Source organism: Brassica rapa, chromosome A07 (assembly GCF_000309985.2).
Source record: "Brassica rapa cultivar Chiifu-401-42 chromosome A07, CAAS_Brap_v3.01, whole genome shotgun sequence".
In the NCBI taxonomy this organism is placed as follows: domain Eukaryota; kingdom Viridiplantae; phylum Streptophyta; class Magnoliopsida; order Brassicales; family Brassicaceae; genus Brassica; species Brassica rapa.
Window position 1 is genome coordinate 27,040,477 of NC_024801.2, and position 15,638 is coordinate 27,056,114.

General features: G+C 36.1%; 5 protein-coding genes across 5 annotated transcripts; 1 reads left to right on the forward strand and 4 right to left on the reverse strand.

Moving 5' to 3' along the window:
* Positions 1-1,731: 1,731 nt before the first annotated feature.
* Positions 1,732-2,966, reverse strand: LOC103832052. The gene has a single exon (XM_009108009.3). The coding sequence runs from the start codon at positions 2,391-2,393 to the stop codon at positions 1,920-1,922; it is 474 nt and encodes a 157-aa protein (XP_009106257.1). The 5' UTR covers positions 2,394-2,966; the 3' UTR covers positions 1,732-1,919.
* An 899-nt stretch (positions 2,967-3,865) lies between these two features.
* LOC103832053 (uncharacterized protein At1g76070) lies at positions 3,866-5,610 on the forward strand. Its single transcript, XM_009108010.3, has one exon. The coding sequence runs from the start codon at positions 4,619-4,621 to the stop codon at positions 5,414-5,416; it is 798 nt and encodes a 265-aa protein (XP_009106258.1). The 5' UTR covers positions 3,866-4,618; the 3' UTR covers positions 5,417-5,610.
* Positions 5,611-6,271: 661 nt separating this feature from the next.
* Positions 6,272-7,903, reverse strand: LOC103832054 (thioredoxin-like protein CDSP32, chloroplastic). Its single transcript, XM_009108011.3, has 2 exons — positions 7,224-7,903; positions 6,272-6,812 (listed from the first exon to the last, which is right to left on the reverse strand). Exons 1-2 carry the CDS (start codon positions 7,732-7,734, stop codon positions 6,403-6,405), a joined length of 921 nt encoding a protein of 306 aa, XP_009106259.1. The 5' UTR covers positions 7,735-7,903; the 3' UTR covers positions 6,272-6,402.
* A 797-nt stretch (positions 7,904-8,700) lies between these two features.
* LOC103832055 (24-methylenesterol C-methyltransferase 3) lies at positions 8,701-10,063 on the reverse strand. Its single transcript, XM_009108012.3, has one exon. The coding sequence runs from the start codon at positions 9,949-9,951 to the stop codon at positions 8,866-8,868; it is 1,086 nt and encodes a 361-aa protein (XP_009106260.1). The 5' UTR covers positions 9,952-10,063; the 3' UTR covers positions 8,701-8,865.
* Positions 10,064-14,563: 4,500 nt separating this feature from the next.
* Positions 14,564-15,422, reverse strand: LOC103832056 (plastocyanin). Its single transcript, XM_009108013.3, has one exon. It carries the CDS (start codon positions 15,306-15,308, stop codon positions 14,796-14,798), a length of 513 nt encoding a protein of 170 aa, XP_009106261.1. The 5' UTR covers positions 15,309-15,422; the 3' UTR covers positions 14,564-14,795.
* Positions 15,423-15,638: the final 216 nt, after the last annotated feature.

Sequence of the window (15,638 nt, forward strand, 5' to 3'; positions counted from 1 at the left end):
GATGTAAAATATTATAAAATGTATAACCAATTAAACTGATTCAACAAATAATAGCGACAAAATGATTTGGAGATATAATTGTAGATCTTTGTAACATTATGTCTAATTTGGTGGAGTGTGAAAGTCGTGTTGACATTGAGTGCAACGCGTGGTATAATGTTTGGGCCGTTTACTAATTTTCTTTGGGGCTTCGAACTAATTGTGTTGGGTTGTAGGTATATGGTTTTAGATTTTGTGTTATTTTTGTTCCAACAGAATTGTAAAATCATTATTAGTTAGGACATTGTTTAATTTCCTATTGATTTTAATGTTTTATTTTATAGGATATTACAAATAAATTGTGAACTTCACATTGTTAGATATTTTAGTTATGTTTTTAAGAGTGTGTTCAATAATAAAATGAAGAAAGTTACGATTAGTTTTAAGTATGAGGCAATTTTGGTTGCCTTGCGGTTAAAAGATCATGTAAGATTTGTATAATTGTGTTGAGGATTCTAAGAACTTCCAAAGCTCTGATTGTTGTATGCTATATTTGCATTTGGAAATAATGCATATGATAATAGTATTTCGTGGGAGGAGTTGATTCTAGGAAATGAACTAAAAGAAGAATTAAATGCGATGAGTTATTTTGTTTGCTCTGGAGAAGAAGTGTTGAGGTGACATATTTGATACGCTACGTGGACTTTAAATGGTGTTGAAGTTGTTGGCCTTTTGAAACTTCCAGTCCATAATTGGGGAGGTTACTGTTCTTGTGTTATGGGATTGCAAAAATTGGTAATTTTATTTTAATATAAGTATGTTTGTAGAAAGAGTTTGGGCCTTACCCAGGAAAAAGAGTAATAACTGTCAGCTTATTATCATTAGATCTTCTTAAAAGGCCATGTTCACCTTTATCGAAGAAAGAGTGATATTTGCCAAAGAAACATAACTTAAGTTCAGATAGTATCGTAGTGTTTTTGATACTTTGTCTAAACATCTAAGATGGCAAAGGGCTTCATAGTGGTAAGTGGTAAGAGACCTTACCAAGCTTACTTGCGCCAGAAGGTAATGCATATACTAACAATGTGTATGTTTAGACAGTCCCTGTCTCATTAGTGTACAATATTCTCATCGTTTGTTTTATGTTGAGAACCAAAGACATAATCACTTTTATTAAACCAAATGAATTGCACGGCTAGCTTGCACATAATCAAAATAGAGATTATGCAAGAAGCATCGAAAATGAAAACAAAAACTGGATTTGTTTGAATGCTCTCATGTCATAATTTCTTTCAAAACAAAATTTGTAGAAATATGTTATCAGCAGAAAAGGTCGTATATGTAAGGAACAGTATATGGATTGTTCTTCATCTTGATCTGTCTCATAATTTAAGGAGCAGTATACCTGAAGAGTTTATTAATAACACTATGATAAGTATTATGAGAAACAAAATAAAGCATCTCGATGTATATAAATAAAATCATGTACACAAAAAGAATTGTTAGGAATGCCTGTTAAGTTTTTTTATGACAGGACCAGTGTCTTCTTACCTTCTTTGGTGTTGTAATGATAAACTCGTTAAACAACAACTCTCATGGTGCTCAACTTCTTTTCTTCATCTCTATCAATCGAGTCATCATCTCAACGTAAGCCTATGAGACAGACTTTCACTATCCTATTCTTCATGACATTTTTCCCAACAATATTATTTCTATGGTAGTCACTAGTCATCTTCTCTTACTTGGCTGAAGAAGATAACGATGATTTATAGATTCACCGTCTCGTTTTTCGTATACATATAAATTGTTCAGACATACCTCACTCATCAAAGAGACCCTCTTGAATAATTTGTTTTATACTGATCAAACACCAATTAACAAGACAACACACAGTTTAAATTTGATTAGGCAAAATAAATAAAACGAACAAGAGCTCGGATTCACGGTTGTTCGCCACGTGTTTTTCTCTCAATCATCTCCTTTTGCTTCTCCGCGAGCTTATCCAAAGCAGACGAAACGGCGTCGCTTCCACCGATCAGCAACCTCGTGACAATCTCCGGATCCGTCTCGAATCGCGCCGCCTCGAACTCCTTCCTAGCGTTCTCTCTCAGCACGTCTCTCCACAGGACCCCCCTCGAATCCGTCCACGTGTAGAACCGAGTCGCGCGCAATATGTCCCGGTACAAACTCAGCGCCTCGCGGCGCGTGCTCGTCAGACGCCGCCTGTTCAGATACTCGGCTTCGTCGTCGTTGATCAGCGGTGGTTTCTCTTTCTTCGCGAGGTGTCTATCGAGGAGCTCCTCCATGGTGTCGGGACCTTCGTGGAGGAGCCGTCTCGTCGATAGAGCGTCTCTCCGAGAGATCAGATCTATACGACTTGACAGGTTTCGCCATTTCTGAAGATTCGAAGCCATCAAGCGTTGAGAAACTTCGTCGTCTCCGAGTGACGACGACGACAATAAGCAAACTGGGCTTAAAAGGCTGTGAATAGCTTAATGAGTCATAATGGGCCTTTATAAAGCCCATCTAACTAGTAAGCTAACTACAACTCTGGAACGTAAGCATAGTCAACATTCATACTATTTTGACCATGGTAACCTAGCTACTTGCCTTGCATGTCCAACATCTAATCTAGTCCTTCAAGTTTAGCTCTTTGTAAACTTATTCTTATCATTTACAGAATCTATTGTTCGTCGTTGCAATCTATGGTCTTTCCATCTCTTGCCTAATAGTCTTTTTCAACTCTGCAACTAAAATAAAATAATTCAACACACTTTAAATAACATTAAATCAACACAAGTTTATTAATTATCCTTCATGAATTTGGAATATGAATTATGATATCGTCGTCAGAACAAGAACAAGAAGATGGGAAAAGACAGTCACGTGAGAAACATGCAGTGAGTTAATGAAAGAGAGTGATAGATTTCAAGGTTTGTTATTAATAAAAAAAAATAATGATTCAGGCTATTATATTTACTGTTGGTTGGTTTGGTACATTTTTTGTTTTGCTTACCAACCATCTTTAATAAAATTGAAGTTTGGACATGTTTCGGTCGTTGATATATTTGGAAAAATACTATTATAACCAAAAATTAATAAGCATACGTTTTCAGTTTATTTTTTACTTTATCTTTGTTTCATTCAAGTTTATTAAAAATTCGGATATGTCACCACAATTGAGCTGTTGTCTATGAGCTGTTGTTATCTATGTATATGCAAGATATTCGCGCATTGAAGTTAGACTTTACCTTTGTGCAAAGGGTTGAGACTTGAGAGAAAGTCCAACTTACTGGAGACTGATGGTAAATGTTAGGTGCATCTGTTGACTAGCAAACCAGGCAAAAATAAGTACTAGTATCAAATTGTTACCCCTAAAACAAATATTTCGCATGATTATTGAATGCTCCCAACTACTACTATACGAATGCCTCGGAACCATCGCAGTATTAACTTGTACCAGACATACACCAAAATTAATTAGGTAGCTATAGCTTACAAAATAAAATAAAAAAAGAAGTATATAGGTGGTTTAGTTTTAGAATCGTGTTTGAACAGCAATAATACAAGTGTTCAGTTCTGAACAGTGGACACCTCTGCATTGTCTCAATAGTTTTTTTGTCTGTTTTGTTTCTGTCACATTTTCGGCGTAATTTACAATAATTTCGAGTTTAAAATTCTTCGACTTTTTTGTATTTTTGGGACCAGAGACTATAATACTATTCGACTAATCACACGCAAAAGTAAACCATGTGATATTAACTAATTCCGACCGGGGTTTAATACTTTCAATAAAAAAACATACAGACACAACTATTGGAATGTTTCAGCGTCCAGTTTTCATTTTCGATTTTTGCCTGACCATGTAATCAGAATATGATTTGGTAATCAAACCCACGTAACATTTTTAGATCGTAGGAAACAAAATCAAAATTTGAATTATGTAAGCTCCACAACTACCCCCCAGTGCATTGTCGATGAGTTCCAACTTCTACCTTACTGCCTGATTATTTTTTGCATGTGGGTCCAAAGTCCAAACTAATCACCACCATTTTCAAAGTAATACTTCCTCTGTTTTTTTATTGTAAGCAGATTAATTTTTTCAAAAATAACATTTGAAAGATAAATTAGATGTAGTTAAACCATAAATAAGTATATATTGTTTGATTGGTAACACTATACCCAATAAAAATAAAAAATTACTTAAAATTATGAAAATTATTTATATTTTGAAACAAACAAATTTTACTTTGAACTACTTATAATAAAAAAAAAAACAGAAAGAGTACTAATTTTGATTTTAGGATTATTAAGGCCCACATTAGAGTCTAAGCTCTCATTAAAAATTAGTCTAATCGGCGTAGAAAAAAAAGGAAAGTTTACTTTGCCATTTAGCTAGTAACAAACAACATGCATTAAACATTTGATATCTATAAGTCGGCCGTATAAAACACAAAGTTCTTTCCTTTTAGCTCACATTTGACCAAAACTCCTCCAATCCAGACATCATCGTTGACTTTTTCAAACTTGTGTTCCTCCTCTCTCTTTCCTTTCTTCAAACATCTCATATAACACAACACCAAGAAAAAGAACAAGAGTTCCTCTGTTCCTATCTTCAATTTTTGCTGTGAATCAATCAATGGACAGTAAACACCAAACTTCAACTTCGAAACCAAAGAACAAGAACAAGCTCTTGAAGATGCTTCCTAAAGCTATGTCGTTCGGACATCGCGTTCCACCGTTTAGTCCCGGAAGAGATCTCCACCACCACCATAACACGACGTCGTCTTCTTCAAACAAAGCGTATTTCTCCGGTCCTATGGTCCCTTTGGTTCCCAAAGCAGCTCGTGTCCGGAGAAACAAAAGCGACGCCGTCTGGAGCGAACCCACTTCGCCTAAAGTCTCTTGCATCGGACAGATCAAGCGCGTCAAGTCAAAACGCTCCTCCTCCCCTAAGAAAAACATGATTCCCAAGATCCCCAAAACGTCGTCGTCTTCTCTAACCAAAGGAGATGAAAAAGGTCGTGTTTCGATGATCAAGCGCCTCTTCTCGTTCTCCTCGGCGGCTGGAAGTGGAAACTCATCAAGAAAATCACGTCCCACCGCGGCCACTGAACATCCGGTCACGGTGGTTTCATCCGCGGCGGTGCCGTCGTTAGGTCAGATGAAGAAGTTTGCGAGCACTCGTGAAGGTTTAGGAGGTTTTGATTGGGCGGTTGAGATGAAACGTGAAGAGGAATCTCCGGCTGATCGCGGTTACTATTCAGACGATGAGAGGAGAGGAGGTTTCTTGAGAGACGACGACGAGGAAGAAGAAGAGGACGATATAATAATACCGTTCTCAGCTCCGTTGATGAGTTTGAAACCGAAGACAGAAGTTAACTTGTGGAAGAGAAGAACCATGGATCCACCTAAACCACTTCATCTTCAGACCTAATGATTAAAAACTCTTTTAAATTTTTTATCTTTTTCTTTCGTTATATATATAAGTTACTGCAAACCAAATCATATAACGATCATCATACACTGTGAATCTGATGATTATCATTTTTCTTCTTTAGTTAAATTATGTGTGAATACCTGTTTGGGTTCAATTTTGATATATGCCACAAGTGAAATCTCTCTCTCTGAGACTACCTTCTTGCAACTACGATTACAAATTATTATTTTTTTCTTTCTATTGGTGACAATGTGTATGACAACGACCGATGTCTTCCCACCACCAGGTTGTCCATATATTAAATGTAATTCACAACCATATTATTGCTTATTCATTTCAAAATCTTCATTGGGTAGGTACAAATCAATTATCTTACCGAAAAGTTAAATTGCGCTCCAATTTCTAGGCCTCGCATTTGTAAATAAACATGAAATTCGAACCCAACTCAAACAAACAAATAAACAAATAAATTTACGATTGGAGTTATAGAAATATCCAAATAAATTCGAAACATCTATAAAATTCAAATAGCTTTCTTTTAAGCTTAGGATATTCCAAACCCATTGAAAGACTTAGACTAAGGGTGGTGCGATCCACGGATGAACTCTCATTATTCGGATTGAATGTGGTTTAAAACATAGTCTCATATCCTCATGGCCACAACGTGAAATGTAGTAAGGTACCTTCAAACCTGAATTACTTAGCACCTTAGAATCCGTCTACCAGTAGACCACAACTTTATAGTTAAATTCAAAAAGTAGTTAAGAATATGAACCCAAAATATCATAAATCCCGATCGGAACGGATACTATAGAGTCGAGGACTACCAATAATTTTACGTGCCTTCAACGATAAGAAATAAAACACAAAGCAAAATCAAACCAAGAATCACATGCGTTTTTTTTTCATATTAACCGGTCTCGGATGGTACAGACAAAACCCACAAAAACATTTCCTTTCAATAAATCGAGTTTTGATACAACTTAATAAGTGACACGGACGCCTGAGTACCGGAGAATCTCTCCAATAAGTTCTCCTTTACCGGAACCAACATACCGCCCACAAATATCACCGTTTCTAATGAACAAGAACGTGGGCACTTCGATAACATTCATGTCTTTTAGAAACTCCATACAGCTATCGTTCTCGTCCCCGTTCATTCTAGCGAACACGACAGTCTCCGACATCGACCGGGACAGCTTCAGCACCGTCGGATAAACCTTGACACATGGCCCACAGTGTTTCAGACCAACGTCGAGTACAATCAGCTTGCCTCCAGTACGGTTCTCATCAATAAGCTTCTCCACATCAGCTCGGCCGTGTAGCTGCACCACCGCCGAGTGGCTGTCCCCGTAGTATAACACGTCCCCCATTAGCTGGTCGGGGCCAATACCTGCCAAACCGTTATTAAATGTCAGCCACTATACTAAATGCTATTCCATCTATTTCAGAAATATATATTTGGCAGTTTTTCATAAGAAAATATTAAATTTTGATTATAAATATACTATCTGTGATTAATTATTTTCCATAATTTTAGTTAGTAATACTTTAACAAATGTCTTTAAATGAAAATTGATTCTTTTTTTGAAACAAATAATTTTTTGAAACATCTATTTTTATAACGGAGAGGGAGTACTGATTTAAACTACTAAATTGTTGTGTACTTTCTTTCCCTTAGTTTGAGATATTCTGTCTACGGAATCATGAACATCATCTTTAACAAAAGGTTTAGTTCCAATTTAAATATTAGTTTATCTATGTTAATTAGTGTAGAGGTAGTTAAGGGGTGATTAGAGTTAACCTTCTTCCTCGTGTATTTTCTCCATGCTCTTATAAAAGCTGAAGTGAGGAACTTTCTCGATCTTCTCTCTCCGACAAAGCTCTCTTGTCTTTTCGGACTCATCACCCATGACGAGCAAGAAGTCGACGTCGTTACATGTCCTGCTCAGCTCCACCATAAACGGATATATCTTGCTGCTCTGATCACTCTTACTCGTGGCAAACTCCACAACCACAAGCTTGTTCTTGGCCTTCTTAAGCGCTTCGTCGAACTCCTCTCCGCTGTGAATCTTTTGCACTTTCTCGTCCTTTATTGCCGGTGTACCCACCTTCCCCGGTGGCGCCGCACCGGCCTTGACCTTCACGGCTGAGAATCTTCTTTTCGAGGGATTTTTAACACAGCTCTGTTTTAGGATCAGTGAGTTGGGTTTGGGGTCGAAGAATACGAACGAGGAGGAGGAAGAAACGGCGGATGTTGGCCGTGGAATCACGGTGGTGATTCGGTTGGCTGAGAAGTTAGCGACGGTGGCCATTGTGAGTGTGTGACTATTGGTTAGAGATTGGTGAGTGGTATAATGTGGATAGATGTTATGTTTTTAAAAAGGACTCAATAATTCATATCCACTTATTTTAATTGTGTGGCTTCTGTTCGCTTTAGATTAGATTTTTTTCTTAGGAACAAACGAATTAGTGATTTTGTAGCGATTGCAGATTCTAAAAGATATCGACGTTATTTTGTTTACGTTGTTGCATGAAGACAAATATGTTGGAAATTTCTATCGCCACCCAAGTGAGACTAGTTTAACCGGTTGATTGCATCGGCCGTCAAAAGTCTTATGATAATTTTCAGGTCAGTTCGAATGGTCTATCGACATAACCATGTACACGTGTAATATTATCAACCTCTCGCTCGAATAACAACACTACACATGGAAACGAGGCAGGCTAATAAAGTATAGGCCTTTTAGCCCACATCTCAGTAAGCCCATTATAGTCTCGACCAAACTCCTTTTAATTAACAAAATTTGTAATCAATACATAAAAATCTGGTATAATATTGTAGGCTAGACGTGGCCAAAGGAAACTCAAAAACTTATTTTAAAAACTTTGAACAAAATAAAGCATCGTTTTCTAAGGTAATAAGTCGTAGTGCGCGTGACCACGATGCATCCACTACCGTAATGCGACAAACCATTAACAAAAAAAAATCAAAATCAAAGAATACATAAAAGATGAATAAATCAGACGGTTGACAACAAAATACACATATCGGACAGCCCACAGTTCCCACGACCACGCACGCACTTACCAGTTACCACTTACCACTACTGTCTAAACCCAACGTGGACACCTACTAACACATCCTCCTTACTCACGAAACAACCAACCCCTTTTACTTTTAAAAGTTCAAAAGTAAACACTACACGTGCTAAACCCCACTAACGCCGGCGCAATCCACGGCAGATCTCAACCGTCTATTCTATTTTTATCTTACAAAACTCATCAAACATCATCAGTCGTTAAACCAATCAAATTGAATAGAAGTAATTAACTCAAAATTTAAAACACACTGAACAGCAAAGAGATATTAATACGAAATTAAAACAAAAAAAAAAGATTCTTAACGGTGCAAAACATGAAACTGTTCTTTTTTTTCTTTTGCATCATTCAGAAGAAGCTTTCTCTGGTTTTCTACAGAGAATCATATGCATCGGCGAGAAGATACCAGTCTCACCACCTCTAGACAAGTAATCAGCTGTCTTAAACAACATCTCATGAACATCAACGGTTCCTTTCGGAGCGATCCCAACAGCAGACAGAACCACAACCACAACATGGTTCCTCCAGTACGCAATCCGACCCATCTTAAGCCTGTTCCACCACGGTTTAGCGGGGGGTTTAGCCAAATCCTTCTCTTGCACGACCTCGAACCCGACTCTCCTCGCCGCCGCAGCGATGTCCGAGTACCTTCTCATACCGGGAAGAGCGTCTCCCCTCTCGATCCCTTGGATCACCTCCCTGTGCTCTTCGTCTTCGTCTCTGTACTTATCCGTCGTGACCCACTCGTACGAAACGTACAAAGATCCAGGCTTCATCACCCTGTAGATCTCCGCGTACACTTCCTCCAGCTTGGGAGCGTGACACGTGGCCTCGATCGAGTAAGCCCCGTCGAAGGAGTTATCGTCGAACGGCATTTGTAAAAAATTACCGCAAACGACGTCGCATAGATGGTCCAGGCCCGCTTTTTTATTGTGGAGCTTAGCCCGTTTCACTTGGTAGTCGTTGATGGTGATTCCGGTTACATGGGCCTTTGAATGGGCCGCGATGGCTCTCATCGGCCCACCGACTCCGCACCCCGCGTCTAAGATTTTTTGCCCCGGTTTGACTTTGATGAGATCCACTGCCATCTCTTCGTGGATCCTCGTGGCGTCCTTGTCGGATTTGCCGGGGATGGAAGGGGAGAAGTGGAAAGACTGTCCCCATCCCCACTCGTAGATGTCCGTGACGAGGTTGTAGAACGTGTCGACGAAGTCGGGGACTTTCTCGGCGGTCTCGATCTCTTTCGGTTTGCGGAAGAACGACCAGTATTGGTTGTAGTTGTCTTTGACGTTCTCCGCGGAGATGGAGCCGCCGGAGAGATCTAAGGCTCGTTTGCCCTTTCGTTCTGCTGGACCTAAGACGCAGACGAACCAGTAGATGCCGCCGGCGGCGACTAGGGCGGCGGTGCAGTAGAGCGTTACCGAGTCCATCGCTGTTTCTAAGAGAGAGAGAGATGGAGAGAGGGTTTAGAACTCTTATAATTGTGATCGGTTTGATGGGTTTTATATGCAAAGATGTATGGAAGGAATCTTTTAATATATTAACTCCTTTTAAAATATTAGTACAAAATTGGCTTAACGGAAAATTTATTGCCCATAAATAAAGATTCTCGGATCATTTCCATTGGTATTATATCTTAGAAAAGGAATTTGAAGTATTTTAATAAAATTATTTATGTAATTGAATTTTAATATTTACAAAGAACCAGTTAGAAATTGACATATTTCTCAGTAATCTTTTGTGAGTTTAAAAATGAAAATTACTTTTAGTTTTCTCTTTTTCATTATTAAGATTTTTTTAGATGATTTTTGAAAACATTCCATTAATAATTCTGTTGTTCTTGATTTTTTTTGCTTGCTATATATTCTTTCGTTTTCAAGAATATGTTTATATATATTTTAATGTATCATTTAATGGTAAACTATACCTTTTTAAAATAATATTTATGTTTATCAAAATTTTATTGGTTAATATTTGTTGTAAATAGTTAATTAGAAAAAAAATATTTCAATAATCAAAATTTAATATATTTTAAAATTTTGTGTGAAACAGAGAGAGCATTCTTTTAGAGTAAGCTAGTGTTTTGACTTTTGAGGCTCTACTCATCCCCGGGTCCAAAGAAAGCTGTCAATAAATACTCCTTGAAATAATAATTTTCCACTTTTAAATGGATATTCCATGTCCTTGACAAGACAATGTTTAAGGCATAATTTCATTTGTAACTCCTAGTTATTGATATTAACTAACTACCTAACGCAATTATGCATAAGGCACAAAACTATGTAATTAATGTTTGTCTATGCAGAATGGGAAGATGCTGCCAAAAGTCTCGTTAGGCCTTTGCTTCGACACATTTCATACAATTCAATCACTTTATGTTTTGCTTGTCAAATTTTACCAAATTTTGTAGTCATAAATAAAATTTTGGAATGTATATAGACCATTATGTGTTTTTTTTTTTATCAAACTATGACACAACGATGATACTAATACAAACTATTACAAATTTGAAATGATTTAGTATGCTTGCAATTGGATTGTTAGATTTTTGGAATGAAATGATGTAAAATGACTTATTCTATTAATTTTAATTTTTATCATTTAACATGAGTGGAATGATATATTTATTTCATCAATTCTAAAAATAGATAGATAAAATATAAAGATAATTATTTCATAACAAATGTGGTTATGAATAAATGGAATGGATTTATTTAGTTTCTGATGTATTCAGTTTTTATCATTATATTTATTTTATTTCCATAAATTCTTTATTGTTTTATCCGTTACAACCCTTATGAAATAAAATGTAATAAGATGAGTGAGATAAAATGGAATAAATTAATTCTATTTAGCTTTCCTCAAACTAATATAAAATGTTTCTTTTGGACTTGTTTATATTTTAATGAAATTGATAAAAATGACTATTTCACTTCATCATGTTAAATCCCTTATATACTAAAGCATATGTCACTTGACCAATAAAATTAAGACATGTGGTTAAATGTTTTTCAAAAATTAATTAATCATCAATATAATAGTAAAATCGGAATCCATTACAAAATTAACCGATGTAAAAAAAACCTGTTATTATGCTTGCAATTGGATTGTTAGATTTTTGGAATGAAATGATGTAAAATAACTTATTCTATTAATTCTAATTTTTATCATTCGACATGAATGTAATGATATATTTAATTTAGTTTCAAAAAAAAACTGTCTAACTATAAAGAACTCCACGACTCCTATTATCATGGCATGATTTCAAATTATTTCATCTTCTTTATAATTTTGCAAATTACTAATTTTCATCTCTGTTTTTAACTTCTCCACTGTTTTATATGTTTTCATTTTCTCTTTTATTCTCAATCTTTTCATCTCACATCATTCTTTTGGGTTTTGAGTGTAGTATCAAGAACCGATATAGCTTTATAATTTATTTTTTTGTTCAGATTTTTATTTCTCTGCTTCTCGGACTAATACTCATATTCTTTTTGTATGATTCAGTTTAAAGTTTTTTTTATGAAATTTTTTCAAAGGAAGATGAAGGAAAAGGAAGATGAAGGAGAAACGAGACTGCGTAAATATATTTAAATATCAGACTATAGAAACACTGAAGGTAAATATGTTAGCACTTTTATTTCAGTTTAACAGAGAAAGTTTAATGTTATTGAGTTTTTTTTCTCAGATTTTTTCTGGTTTTATTATGGATATGACAAAGAAAGACTAGCTAATTTTGTAAAAGAAAAAGAATGTGAAGATGACATATTGGTGCTGCTTGTGACGAGATTAAGCTTATTATTGATGTTAGTTATTATAATTTTTTAGATGTGTTATACACAATTTCTTGAAGTTTTTCCGTACGCAGTACGGGTCCAAAAACTAGTAGTAAATAAATTAATTGAATTATTGAATAAGCAATTTCACTTCATTCAATTCTATAATATTACAATTTAGTTAAATTATAAATACTTATGAATATAAATGTCATGAATTCAATATTATTTCTCCGCTAAAATGCTTTAAGATGATGAGGTTGTGTGCGTATTTCGTAGAAACACCATTTACCATTCATATATTCAGATTTGCATTTTTGTTTTTGGTGGACAAAATATCTAAGATGTTTTCGTTTAGTTATCTTGAATACACATGTATGTTCTGTGATCTCATCTTCTTAAAAGCGTACAAGCATTTCACTGCACGTTGTAGGGTCAGGCCAGCTCCTTGATCTTTTTTTCTATAGAAAAATCTTGTAATTTTTGTTGTCATTCTATATATTTCCCACGCTGTCCGTACAACCGAGGACTTTATTAAGAACTAGTATAATGATAAAACTAATGGAGTATACCTGGTCGATTAGCTGGTCCTTGAACTATCCAATTATTGTTTCTATTAAATTATGGATTTTGGTAGATCGGCCATCTCACATGACTCGTATGATCATATCACATGAGGATGTGTCTGGCGAATCTTTAACCGCACCATGTTACAGCTTGTTAAAAAATTTACATTGATCACGTGATGTTTTGCGCACACGACATATTTAATGTAGTTGTGACTAGCGAGGACAATTGGTTCGTATGATGCATAATACGACATAGATCTCCAGCTGTAGAGACAATTATGAATCTGACATTAATTTACTCGATTTATTCCAGCTGCAGACCATTACGATGCATTTTCTTTTGGACGTGAGGATTTGTCATTTTATTTCTTTTTGTGTGTTCAATATACCACAAACGTTATAATGAAAATTAAAGTTCTATACTTTGTGGTTGTGTATATATTTGCTTTCATATTTTTTCAAGTATATATAAAAGTTCAAAGTATATTAGCATTCTATAAAACTAAAGTATATATGTAAACTATCTTATAAATAAAATCAGTGAATATAGTTGGTTACATAGTTTTCAATAAGTATATAAACATATGAAAACATTTTATATTTTAAACAATGAATACCTTCTAAGTATTAAGCTATTTTGGTATTCAAAAAGCTCTGAAAAGGTCACTGTTGAGTTTTGACATGCACGGGCACTGGTAAACGGAAGTTATATAAAGTTAGTGCAGACGAAGATAGGAGTCACACCCTAAAACTCATCGTCTCAATCGAAGTCTGACATTTTATTTACCCTAAATAACAATTTAAATATAACTAAAGATGAATATAGTTTAGGGATTTTCGCCTTATGGTTGGGAGAGAGGCTGAGTTTAAGGATTTTAAAAAACTTTCATGAAAAATATATTATTTCCAACTCGTATAAACAACATAATTTATCAACTAGTATAAACATCTTCAAAGACAATCTGAAATACATAACTTAGTTGGTAACCAGCTAGCTGCCAAGCCTGCCATGGGCTAATGATTAGTGCCTCATACATTTAATGGGCATGTGAGTTAGGGTCGGATCTAAACTTGACCCGATACTCCCACAGGCCGATACTTATTGACATCGAAGGAGATAGAGTCCACACCCCGGTCCACACCAACAAAATCGAGTTATATGTTTATTACATACTTTCTCTGCATCTTTAACCGCACTATATTACAGCTTGTGTTTTCTTTTCTTTTTTGCATTGATCACGTGATGTTTTTGCGCACACAACACATTTAATTCAGTAATGACTAGCAAGGACAAGTTCGTTATAGATTGGCCCAATTTGTACTCTTATGAATCTGATATTAATTTACTCGATTCATTCCCGCTGTAAACCATCATGATGCATACAATAATTTACTTTTTTGTTGTTTTGTTTTGAATTTACGATATTCTTCTAAGAAGGAAGGACAAGTATGACATAAAAACATCATATCAAGTGGTTGCCTGATCTCTTTGTATACAAAAAAGCAGTTTTTGTTGGTCACCAATTGGCCTAGGCTTTGAAAATAGTGGTAGTTTTATATAGATGGGGCAAGGATCACACAAACTATAAATATCTCTAACCATGCGAGGCCTGAATTGTATTCGTTAAAGGCCCGGTATTAGAAATAGGCCGCGCTGGATCTCTGATTGAAGTCTTAATGTGGTATACACAACTAGAGAGACATAGAACAACCTTTTCCAAAGAAAATTTATTTTCACGTGACACACACAAATGATCTAAATTAATGGCAGCAGCTTAAAAGTACCAAAGAACCAATGCCAATTATGCCATTACCATTAAACCAGTAAGTAATCGTTTGTATAAATCCTGTTTTTATTATTCAACTCACTCTTCCAGATTACATATTATTATGGTTTGTGAATAATCAATCATCTACCAACCTCACAGTTTAGTTGACGGTGAGCTTTCCGACCATACCAGCTCCCTGGTGCGGCACACAGTAGAAACTGTAAGAGCCTGGCTCTGTCAACGTAACCTCGTACGTCTCTCCCGCACCATTGAGAAGCGCTTGCTCGTCCATCGAGATCTTGCTCGCGTCCACGCCACTAGGGATCTCGTCTTCGTCGAACACCACGTTGTGTGGGTACCCTGCGTTGTTCTTGAACACGATCTTCTCTCCTTTAGCCACCGTGAAGTCGCTTGGTACGAAAACAAGACCACCATCGTCAGATCCTAAGAGTATCTCAATGGCCATCGCATTCCCGGCCAAAGCGATGGAAGCTGCTGCTGCAACGGCCATGACGCCAAAATCTTTAAGAGAAGACTTTACGGATAGCTTAGGCGCCGCTTTGGAGGGAGATTTGATGGCGGCGATGGACACAGCCGTGGGTTTGGAGTTGACAGCGAGTTTGAGTCCGGTGAAACATGGGAATGCAACGGTAGCTGATGTAACTGAAGCCATTGTATTATGTTTTGCTAGATTATGTGATTTGTACTAGAAAATTAATGAAATAAAATAGAGGACCTTATCAGATTTATAGAAGAATTTTAAAATTTCTCCAAAAATGGATTGTGCAGCCAAAAAAGGGTTTTGTGAGATTTTATCTGGTGAGGAAATGAGAGGAAGGCAGAGTTATCTGCATGGAATTGCTGTGATTGGCTGTTGTAGATGTTTTGGGAGGTGACATGGCATTGTTTGATGGCCTTGTTTGACATTTTATAAGAAAACAAGCTTAGGATACTTTGAACATTCCAAGTTTTCATTTGTAGCTAGCCAAAACTAATTTGAAGT